At 44.9% G+C, this 12,216-nt stretch overlaps 1 protein-coding gene across 2 annotated transcripts in view; it reads left to right on the plus strand.

Moving 5' to 3' along the window:
• The window catches only part of LOC309971689 ((E2-independent) E3 ubiquitin-conjugating enzyme FATS), a gene marked incomplete at both ends in the record, with an annotated part of 228,085 nt that overhangs the window by 138,453 nt on the left and 77,416 nt on the right, over positions 1-12,216 (plus strand). For both annotated transcript variants that reach the window (XM_082855001.1, XM_082855002.1), the window contains one exon: positions 8,235-8,326. In XM_082855001.1, coding sequence (XP_082711127.1) covers positions 8,235-8,326 — 92 coding nt within the window. The remainder of the gene's footprint in view (positions 1-8,234; positions 8,327-12,216) is intronic.

The raw sequence follows: 12,216 nt of genomic DNA on the forward strand, positions 1-12,216 counted from the left end.
TTGTTCGTTCAGTCAACACTCAGCAAATGTCTTCAGCTGGCAGGCACAGTACTGAGCACAAGGTGAAGGTGATGATGAGACGTCCTCCAAAGGCCTCTGTCAACTTGGGGGACAGACTCAGAGCAGACGATTCCAGGACAGTGTAGCGGGGACACACAGTGATGCCAGCCTGTCAGGGAGCACTGTGCTGGGTTGAATTGTGGCCCCCCAGAGACGTGTTCAAGTCCTAACCCCCAGACCTGTGAATGGGACCTTATCTGGAAATGGGGTCTTTGCAGATGAGGTCATACTGGGTTAGGATGGGCCTTCAATCCAGTGACTGGGGTCATTATAAAGACAGAGGGACGTGGAGACACAGAGACACAGGCTGTGTGAGAATGGAGGTAGGCCAGTGAGGCTGCCACAAGCCAAGGAGTGCTAAGCGTGGCCCCAGCCACAGGAGCTAGGAAGAGGCGAGGATGGATTCTCCCCTGGATTCTTCAGAGAGAGCACGGCCCTACCAGCACCTTGGTGTCAGACGTCTCACCTCCAGAACATGAGACCATAAGTTGCCATTGTTCTAAGCTGCCTTGTTTGTGGTGATTTGTTATGGCAGCTCTAGGAAATGAATACAGGTGGCAACACAGGTTGGAAGGCATGTGGGGTGGGGGCAGGCCTAGGATCCCTTCTGAGAGGAGGTGATCTTGAGCTGTGCAGGGGAGTTAGCCCCCTGGGAAAGTTGGGCAGGTGTCATCCAAGGCCAAAGTCACAGAGACGATGAAGCAGCCACATCCAGGAAGGAGAAGGAGGCTTATTTTAAGGATTTCTATCCTGATCTCCTTTTTTAAATTCTTTTTTGGAACTTGGGAGAGATTTTATTAGGGAATAATTAGAGAATTATTTCATGGAAATAATTTTACTTAATAGACTTTTAAACTTCAAAGTCTTTGGATGATTTCTTTTTTAAAATTTATTTATTGAAGTATAGTTGATTTACAATATTGTGTTAATTTCTGCTGTACAGCAAAGTGACTCAGTTATATGTAAACATACATTCTTTTCCATTATGGTTTTCCACAGGATACTGAATATAGTTCCCTGTGCTCTACAGTAGGACCTTGTTGTTTATATATTTTATATACAGTAGTTTGCATCCGCCAATCCCAAACCCCCAGTCCATCCGTCCCCTACCACCCTCCCCATTGGCAACCTTCGCTATGTCTGTGAGTCTATTTCTGTTTTGTAGATGAGTTCGTTTGTGTCATATTGTAGATTCCACATATAAGTGATATCGTAAGGTATTTGTCTTTCTCTGTCTGAATTACTTAGTATGATAATCTGTAGGTCCACCCATGTTGATACAAATGGCATTATTTCATTCTTTTTGTGGCTGAGTAATATTCCACTGTATATATATACCACATCTTCTTCATCCATTCATCTGTGGGTGAACATTTAGGTTGTTTCGATGTCCTGGCTATTGTGAATAGTGCTGCTATGAACATGGGGGTGCATGTATCTTTTTGAATTATAGTTTTGTCCAGATATATGCCCATATCCTGGTCTCCTTGAGCCCCAGCACCCCATGCACGTGGGCTCAGATTGTTATGTGTATATACAACATATACACAATGGGATCTTCTTACTAGCTTCTCCCTCTTGGCTACTGTGTCTTCCTTTCTTTAGTGGATTCTCTCCACTAAATGTATCCCTTTCATTAGAGTTTTCAAAGGAGCATGTGACCTTCACAAGGTCACAAACTGGCAATGTCAAGGGGATTTGGGAGTACCTGACGGGAGACGAGGCTGGTGGGGTCCCCACTTGATTGTGACCTTGCTGAGACCAGGCAGTTCAGGGAAGATTAAGCTGATGAGATGTAGCACAGCCTTTTTCATGAGCTAAATCAGGACTTGGGTGTTAGCTGGACATCGGCAGGGAAGGAAAGGGTGGGTGTGGAGGGGCACCTCAATTTCTATTGTGCGTGATGGGAGGATGGTGGCCACTTGCCAAGAAAATGGATATGGGAGAGGAATGGGAGGGGAAGGAAGGGGAGGGGAAGGAGGAGACTGCAGTGGCAGCAGCTGGAGGGGAGTTGATTGGTTCCTTTTTGGAAAAGCTGAGTTTGAGGGGCCTTGAAGGCAGCTGGTTCTAAGGGCTGGTGCCCACAGGTGAGGTCTGGGTCCTTCCTTGGCACTGATCTGAGATTTGGTAGGAGGACCCCGAGGGAGTCAAGGAGAGAATCCACTAAAGAAAGGAAGACACAGTAGCCAAGAGGGAGAAGCTAGTAAGAAGACCCCATTGTTCCAAAAGTCAACCATGAAAAGATGGTCCAGAGGCACTGAGTGGTTAACAGGGTCAGATCTCACAGAGGTGATTAGCTTAATTCAAATCTGAAAAGTGATTGTCTCTGAGAAACGTCTACTTAGAATATTAAGAAAGGGGTATCGTTGAGGGCAGGTGAAAATACCGAGGAAACCTTGCCTCCTATCAGACTAGAAATGAGGGAAGCATTTACAGTCTATGAAGCGGGAATGTGACTGTCCCATCTCTGTCCCTGATACACATGATAGAGATATGAAAACAAGCAAGCTCTGTGTGCCAGCGAGAGGCTGGGCGTTCGTTATTTGCACACGACTTTGATGGGTGGGTTCATTAGTCAACGCGTGATGTGGCCCGTCGGCTATTTTTGTACAGACAGCTCAGGCCATGCTAGGTGCCGCGTGGGAATTGTATGCAACGCCTTCCCCGTATCCCAGGCTTCACGCAACATGCTGCTTGCCATTTCCCAGACTGGCTGGATTTCTCTGCTCTTACACTTTCCCTTAAGCCCTTTCCCTTTTCTCTTTTGCCTCTGCTTGGGCTGCGCCGCCTTCTCCCACCCCACGTCCACTTTTGTCTAAATCCACCCCATCCCACACCTTTCCTGGGTCCCTTGGCTGGCAGGGCTCTCCCGGTGGCTTACTGGGGCCAGAAGTAGCCAGACTGTGACTTTCTCTTAGAGCTGTGGGAGGGGACAGCCTCTCACTGCCTTTGCCGCTATGTCCAGCCCGGGGCCTCCATCACCCTGAGTGCGGCATAAACTCCCGCTCAGATGGGTCCCATCCCTGAAGCACTCTTCCCTCCAGGGAGGACATTGGATGCCAGGAGAACCTGGGTCAGGACCTCATGCTCAGTTCATGTTGTTCTGCGCTTGGCCTCCGGGAAGGCCTCCAGGGCAGGAGTGGCTGTGGAGAAATGTCTCAGGCTGGTGGAGACAGAAGGAGTTCCATCTTTCCAACCATCACAGGAGAGAAACCCTCATCAGAAGTGCCCGTGCACTGACACTCCCCAGACACAGAGGGCCCTGAGCACCGCACACAATCAGTTCTTTAACCAGCCATGAGTGGATGGCTCACCAGGCTGAGTTTTAGTTTGCTTCAAACTAACAGCCTGCTGCCATTCCTGACGGCTTCATTCTAATTGTAAGCGTTGATAAGAAGCCCCATTTTGATCCCCTGGGTGTGGTTTTCTAAAAGCCGTGGGATGATGGTGAATCAGAAGCACTGCCATCACCTTCTAGGGCCTAAAGTCACCATCCGTACAGGAGCTTGTTAGTCTAAGACCAGCAGTGTTCTTGGACTTGAGCTGCATGGAGTGTCCTAGAAGGCTTAGTAAAGCCCAGAAGGCTGAGTCCTGCGCCAGAGTTTCTGAATCAGTAGGTCTGCAGGTCAGTGGGTGGGACCTGAGAATGTGCATTTCTTTCCTTTTTTTTTTTTTTGGCCGCCCCAGGAGGCATTTGGGATCCTAGTTCTGTGACCAGGGCTCGAACCCACGCTCCCTGCAGTGGAAGCACGGTGTCCCAACCACTGGGCTGCCAGGGAAGTCCCTGCATTTCTTTTTATAAACATTTTTATTTTTTAATGTTTTTATTGAAGTATAGTTGATTTGAATGTTTTGGGTATACATTATATATATATATATATATATATATTTTTAAATATATATATATAAAATATATGTTCTTTTTTGGATTCTTTTCCATTGTAGGTTATTACAAGATATTGAATATATTCCCTGTGCTATACAGTAGGACCTTGTTGTTTATTTTATATATAGTAGTGTGTATATGTTAATCCCAAATTCCTAATTTATCCCTTTCCCCCTGTTCCCCTTTGGTAACCATAAGTTTGTTTTCTAGGTCTGTGAGTCTGTTTCTGTTTTGTAAATAAGTTCATTTGTGTCATTTTTTAGATTCCACATATACGTGATATCATATGATATTTATCTTTCTCTGCCTGACTTATTTTACTTAATATGATAATCTCTAGGTCCATCCATGTTGCTGCAAATAGCGTCATTTCAGAGAATGTGCATTTCTAACAAGTCACCCTGTGACGCTGAGGCTGCTGGCATGGGGACCCACGTTGAGAGCCCCCACTACTAGCCAGCACCGTGAGCTGGAACTATGTTGAGCTTCCAAGAAGCAGAGCCTGAGGCAGGGATTAGGGGGCATGAGGGAGGGGGTGCTCTTCAGGACAGAACCATGAGAGAGAGTGAGGGAGGCCTGATGGGGAAGGGGATGAGGAAGGACGGGTCTCAGGTGCAGTCTGGTTTACGCTCTGGAACAAACAAGAGAGTTACCCTGGCTTTTGTATCCCTCAGAGTCACCACTGGCTGTGGCCAAGGTGCAGAAAAGTATAGCCTTTGTCGAAGACGGTTCTCAGAGACGAGCAAAGCCGTGAGCCTCTGACTGCTACTCTCCCAGCAGCCGGGGGCAGCAAGGCAACGGGGCAGGGCAGGAATAGAGTCAGCTTAGTGTCCTAGATCCATAGCAGGGAAACTGGAGGCCCTGAAGTTACGTAAGCTACACAGAGGCACACAACTAGTATTTGGACGTGGACCGCCCGACACCTGTGACGAAGCCCTGTCTGTCCTACAGATGCGCAGGGCCCACCCACCCTCTGCCAGTTTCCTTTTAACCGGAACCATTTCCCAATGCAGAGTCAAATTGACCTGCTGGCCCTGGGACAGGCACCTGCCCCTGAGAGCTCTGGGAAAGACCAGCTCACACTGTGGAGAGAGGGAGCAGACTGACCTGGCCACCTCCTGCCCTCGCAGCAGGATCTCTCCCAGAAACCAAGGCCAGGGGCCATGTGTCCTGGCTTCTGCAAATTTCTGTACTGGGGACACCAATCCCAGGTGCTGGAAAATGCCCAAACTCCTGTCAGTCTTGTTCTTGGTAACCTGCCCCAAATGTCCACTGGCTTTGCCTTACTCAGAGATGCCAGGGTAGGGCCACCCAATAGAGGGGGGCTCTATCAGTAGTGACAGTTATGTGGTCAGGTGGGAAGGGACGGGGAGGCGTTACCACGTGGCAGGCACTCTGCTAAGTTCTTGCTATTTGTCATCACATGATTCCTTGTAACCCCACTAGGAGACAGGTCTTGTGTTTCCTCTGACACATGGGAGAATGAGACTCTGACAATTTAAGGAACTTGCCCCAAATGACTTAAACTGCCCAAATGGTTAGTGTCAGAGAAGGATTTGAATCAGGGTCTTTCTTTCCCCAAAGTCTGTACTTTTAACCATTCTGGTAGTCCCCCTCCTGAGGCCTTTGGGGTCATCATTAATTGATCAGGCACCCCCATGCATGGCTGTAGTCACACCTCAGTTTTACTCAAAAACACGCTCATGACTCTAAGTTACAACTTTGCCATTTGTGTGAATTCCCACACACATTTAAAAAATTTTTGAATATTGCAATCATGGGGTTCGTAAGCCTTTGATTCCTTTCTTTCAGTTAATGTTGCATTGTAAGTACTTTCCCATAGTGTCATCATTTTAAAGGCCCTACGTTCCAACCAATACATCTACCTCAGGTTCCCCAACTAGGCTGTGATGGGCGTAATAATGGCCCCCGAAATATGTCCACGTCCTCGTTCCCAGAACCTGTGAAAATGTTACCTTGCATGGCAAAAGGGACTCTGCAGGTGGCATTAAGAACCTTGAGATGGGAAGATTATCCTGGATTATCTGGTTGGCCCAATCTAATCACAAGGGATGTGATGATGGAAACAAAGTTTGGAGTGGTGAGGGGCCATGAGCCAAGGAGCGTGGCAGCCTCTAGAAGGTGGGAGGGCAAGGAAGTAGGGTCTCCCAGCCCCTCCCACAGGAGCGCAGCCCTGTCGACACCTTGATCTTAGCCCGGGGACACCCATATTGGGCTCTGGCCTCCAGAGCTGTAACATAAAATGTTTGTGTTGTTTAAGCCACTAAGTTTGTGGCCATTTGTTACAACAGCGATCAGACACTCATACACAGCCCCTGCTTGTCTGATGGTGGCAGTCTCCCTCCTCCCTGCTAGAGATGATGACACTTCCCCACAGCTAATGCTTGTTGCGTGTTGTTATAATCTGGGCATTGTGCTACGGGCTAGCGATTTAGGTCACTTATCCTTCTTTAAGGAACTCTGTGAAGTAAGCACCACGATCTCCATTTCATAGCAAGGAACCAAGGGATGCTGAGTCACTTGCCCAGAGTCTCACAGGTAGCTAGAGACGCTGGGACTTTGTGGCCTGCTTCCAGTGAGCACGGATGCCTTCGTCCTGCTCATTAACAGTCATAACCAGGGTCATTTATCGAGCATTAACCCCGCATCCCACCCCAGCCTGAGTATTTTACATACGTTACTCTTAGTGCACAGATGGCAAGGCTGGGCAGGAGGTGTTATTATCTGCACTTTATGGATAAAGAAACTCAGAGAGGGTGAGCACCTCCCCTCCTGCAGGTAAGCCGAGCTGGGATGCAGACCCAGGCCGGTCTGGCCCCAGGCCTGTGCTGACTGTGGAGTTCTGGTGCCACAGGACCAGAGCCAGGAGGTTTCCATCTTCATCAGCTTTATCGTCAGTTCATCATGATGTATCGACTCTGCACAGAAATCCATGACATCTTTCAGGTCTTATATTTGCGCTTCACAGGAAGTAATCTGTGCACACCATCTTGGATGACTGTCTCTGTCACTCAATAACAGGGATAGATGGAGACAAGCCACAAGTCTAGGTCGAGCTGACGGGGGTTCTTTTGTCACCCAAGGACAAGACGAGACATAGGCTTCGGACGGGTCCGTGGGAGCCCTTGAAATTGCCATGTCCTGACCCCTTTGCAAACTTGAAAATACTATAGCGTATCATTTTTCCCATAAAATACTTTAAATTTTATCTGAATTCTTTAATAAACCCTTCTCATGAGTTGATAAAGACAATATGCTAATTTAGAGCGGGGCTTTCTTAAAGCTCTTCTTTCTCATCACCAGCACCACCCGCTGGGAAAGCATTCTTTGTAGTCTTTTGGAAAATCACTTTCCCCGGAATATCTGCATTTGTGGAAGTGACATTGTGACCCTGGGCTGTGGGGATGGGGCCACACAGACTCTCATCATTACCCCACCGTCTTGTGTTTGACTCACATTCCTGCAAAAGCAGCGAGACGCCCAGGCAGACGTCCTCATACCGCTGGTTTGCCTCACAGACTGCTTTGTTCCTCTACCCAGCTTTCCGCGAGGTGTGCGGGGCAGGCTGGCTGGATGAGGAAGTTCCGTAGAGCGATTCCGTAGACTCGTCCATTGTTTTCAAGCCGGTGGATGGTAGCCAGGACCAGAGCCCAGGTTCTACAGTTCTTGGCCCACTGCCTTGTGCTTTTGGATCTGATGATGTTCTCGGCTATCGCTGTGGCCGATATTTATGTGGAGGGTGGTCTATGGGGTCTCATTTATCCTCACGGATATCATCACAAAATTATCCTCAGATATTCCAAAGCAGTTTCAATATCAGTGTCTGAGTCGCTCAAGACTCCTTCTAAAATGATTGGGTTAAGAGGTTGGATGAAAGTCGATCTTGCAAGTTCAGGCTTTCTTAACTCCAGGGCCGTTGAGAAATCCATAGAAGTGATCCTTCTGCTGGGTGTAAACTCAGGACATGGGTGAATGTGTGAGGGCTGAACTTGTTCAATTATTCCTGAGTCTGGGAACATAAACAGTGGTATGGAAGAAGGAATCTTGCAGCCTGATAAACTAAGTAATAAGGAGCTCAGAGCCTCCATGGAGGGGTGGAGTGAATGAGGGAAACAGACAAGGTTTTATCAAGGGTCAGAGTACACTGGATTCACTATTGGTTCATATAATACTTGAGTAGATGACATTAAGTTTTATAGTAAAGTTATATACTCCATTTTATCCTTTCGTATACTAAAAAATAGCAATATTATCTCCCTTTGCCTAGGATTACGGGACAACCAGTACAGTCCCCTCGATCACTTTGCCCTTAAAAATCTCCAGTCTGATGTTCCAGAGAAGAAATCTGACTTCACTGAGGTAACATATGTTTCTAACTTCTAGAGTAGTCAGCAAAATGCAGCTAATTGTAAAACATGATCACCGGACTACTTGTGATATGTTTGCATTTTATTTTGTTTAGTCAAAAAGGGAATCAACGCAGCAGAAAATCTCACCATCAATGACTAAGACTTTACGTTAAAGTATGCAGTGTGTATTCAATCAGTCCTTTATAATCTTGACCTATAATTTGTAGATTTGCAGTATCAAAAGAGAGTATGGTGATTGAATCTCAATTTTAAACCAAAATTAATCTGCTGGAGAGAGAGGATGACGCCATTTGGCATTGTGAAGGTGGAGAAGAGGTAATTTGAAATCTAAGTTACCACAGGCCGTTATAACTGCAAAAAGTGTCAGTAGTCTCATTGGGGGAAGAAAATTAGAGGTCATATTTACAAAATGAAATGTTTCTGATTCTAGACAATAAAAAACTCTTTACACAGTGGTAGTATTGACAATGTATCACATGCCAGGCTCTGTCTAACTGACTCCTTTCGTCCTTCCCATGATCCTGGGAGGGAGGTACCGTGGGCTCTCCATATCCACAGGTTCTTCATCTGCGGGTTCACTCAACTGCTGATTGAAATTATGTGGAAAAAAACTTCCAGAAAGTTCCGAAGAGCAAAACTTGAATTTGCCACACGCCAGCAACTATTTGCATAATATTTATATTGTATTTGGTGTTATGAGTAATTTAGAGATGATTTAAAGTATGCAAGAGGATGTGCGTAAGTTATATGCAAACACTCTGCCATTTTGTATAAAGGAATTGAGAATCCCTGGATCTTGGTATCTGAGGGGGTTCCTGGAACAAATCCCCCTTGGATACCGAGGGACAACTGTACTGTTATTATACCTATTTTGCAGATGAGAAAATTAAAGCTTCAATAGCTCCAGTAGTTGACTTGACCCAAGTCTCGCAGCTCACAAGCTGTCTGGCTCCAGAGCTTCTGTTCTGATCTTGCCCTAAAGGGCTGGCATAGACAAAGGCTCATTCCAGTGAACAGAACTGAAAATATGGACTTTCCTGCCTGAAAGAATTGTCTGAAGTGTTACCGTTTACAAGGCATCCCTTGTCTTTCACAAATGAAATTCTGCCTCCAACTTTTGTAATTATAAGAGAGGGTGGAATTGTAAGAATTGACCCTTCATAACATTAAAGTAGCGAGGGTATCTGTAAAAACTAATTTGCCCCCTAAATGCTTGTCTTAGGTATTATCCTTTGATTTAGCTTTGCGTTTAAGAAAGTTCAACATTTCCTCAGAGACCCCAGGCCTGAAATCTCACATGATGGAGAAAAGACACTATTCTGGGACCTGAGACTTAGTCATCAATATTTAAAGCCATTTCTATGTGGAACACGGAGCTCCCTGTCTGAAGATGCAGAGATGGGTAGCACTAATTAATGTGTTCCCTGAGAACAGGAGCAGAAAGCCCAGGTTGCAGGGAGGGAATGAGTTGCAGGAGCCGTGGACCATCGAGAGCCACCCCTGGCAGGAGATGCCCCGTTAAGAAGGGGAGGATAATGTGAAGGTCAACTGCTCCTTTTTTTTTTTTTTTAAAGAAAGATACCATCTGAAGGTCTTTCCCATCTGTTTTTCACATTAAGCTGGTAAAGTTCAGCATTTTCCTGTTGATGTTAGAATTAATCAGTTTGGTCATTAATGATATAGATCTCTGGGGCCATGTGGCTGGGTCTCTGTAACGCGCACACGCACACATTCACATAGTCACACTTGGTTATTATCTATGACTGAGTTAACGCCCAGAAACCATACCTTCTAAACATCTGCTCCGTAGTGATCTGGATCGTCTACTCTGATCAAAGCAGCAGTGTGACTTTCACATTTCCCTCCTAACTTTGAGCTTCTAAAGCTTGTCCCTGTGTGTTTGTTATAAGGATGCTGTAAGATGATGAAACACTCCAGCCGGATGCCCTTCCTTTGTAACTGCCGTGAGTCTCTGCCTCTCCTCCAGAGCCTGCACAAGACCGATCACTTTTCCTTTCAAATTCATCGAAGCCATAGAAGTGGTATTCAGCCACTTCTCCAGCCAAGTGATTACTTAAAAGGAATGAAATATGGAACAGAGTTTTCTTTTTTAAAAAACAATGTTTAAATTTTCCCTATAACAAAAATAATGGCAACTTCATACAGACACTTAGGAAAATACAGGAATATAGAAATAAGAAAATATTTATATATTTCTTTCCCTTATTTTTCCCATGCATTTTTAGACATAAGACTATAATGTATATCAACATTTATAGCTTCCTTTTATTACATAACGTCACTGGCAACTTCCCGTATCATTTAAATTCTTTGTAATCTTTATTTATTTTTCTTTTACTTTTTTTTTTTTTTTGCGGTACGCGGGCCTCTCACTGTTGTGGCCTCTCCCGTTGCGGAGCACAGGCTCCGGACGCGCAGGCTTAGCGGCCATAGCTCACGGGCCCAGCCGCTCCGCGGCACGTGGGATCTTCCCGGACCAGGGCACGAACCCGCGTCCCCTGCGTCGGCAGGCAGACTCACAACCACTGTGCCACAAGGGAAGCCCTGTAATCTTTATTTTTAATTTCAACAGAATATGATGCAGTCATGCATGCCATGATTTACTTGCCCAGTCCCCTTTTAAAGTTCATTTAGATTCTTGCCAGGTTTTCACTGTAATACATTACACTGCGTTGAATTCTTTGGATTCTAGTAAATGTGTGGAAAGATAAAAGTTGCAGGATGGAGAGGGGGAAAATCTCCAATTTTTCTTTTTTTTAAAAATGTTAATTAATTTATTTACAAATTTTTATTGGGATATAGTTGATTTACAATGTTGTATTAGTTTCAGGTGCACAGCAAAGTGAATTTGTTATACATATACATATATCCACTCTTTTTTAGATTCTATTCCTATATAGGTCATTACAGAGTATTGAGTAGACTTCCCCATACGATACAGTAGGTCCTTATTAGTTATCTATCTTATATGTAGTAGTGTGTATGTGTCAATCCCCGTCTTCCAATTTCCAATTTTTCCATTTTGTCTTAAAACCATCTTTCCCTATTGTTACATACCAGAGTGAACCCATACATTTGAAAACACTCTAACATTCAGGATGAAATACCACTAGTTGGCAGATTACCTAGTGATGATGATACTACATCAACCAAGTGGGAGTAAGCATGCTTGCAGCTAATGCAAAAGTAACTTCAGTTTGTATCTGTGGAGAGACAGGACCAAAGGCTCCACTGGCAAATACAGTTGTACGCTGCCGAACAGCTATGGAAAAGGAAAGAACTGTCTCATGGAGAAAAATACAGGTTTCAAAGCTATAGATTGGATTCGGTGCTTATCCCTTAGAGAAATAAATTGCTACAGGAATGGAAGCATCCTAACTCCCGTGGTTCAGGATATGATTTCCCTGATCATCCGCTGTTTATCTCTCTCTTACTTCAATTTATGAAAGGGAGTCCTTCTTAGTAATATGCCTTAAAGCATAAATATAAAGTTAAAAACAGTCAATAAAATGAATAGAGCTATGAAAGCAGTTACCAGCACTACAAAATCATGCTTGAAACATTTAAAAGAAATCAATATCTTAAAGCAACATTGATGAAAGAGAGAGTGTACAAAGGTAGTGTCGTGTGGTGTTGGTCAGGACATGGATGATTGACTACAAAAGCCAGACACAAACCCCAACTCTTTTCATCTGACCTCTCTCTGACCTTGAATGTTCTAAATACAAGATTATTTATCTAATCTTAAATACAAGATTATTTTCTTCCTTTCAAATCAAATCTTACATCAGTTAATTTTATTTTAGATAAAAGACATCTTTTTTTCAAAGCCATGTTCAGTTATCAAAGGACAGATGG

This window comes from Leucopleurus acutus (assembly GCF_964270905.1).
Source record: "Leucopleurus acutus genome assembly, chromosome: 14".
NCBI classification, from domain to species: domain Eukaryota; kingdom Metazoa; phylum Chordata; class Mammalia; order Artiodactyla; family Delphinidae; genus Leucopleurus; species Leucopleurus acutus.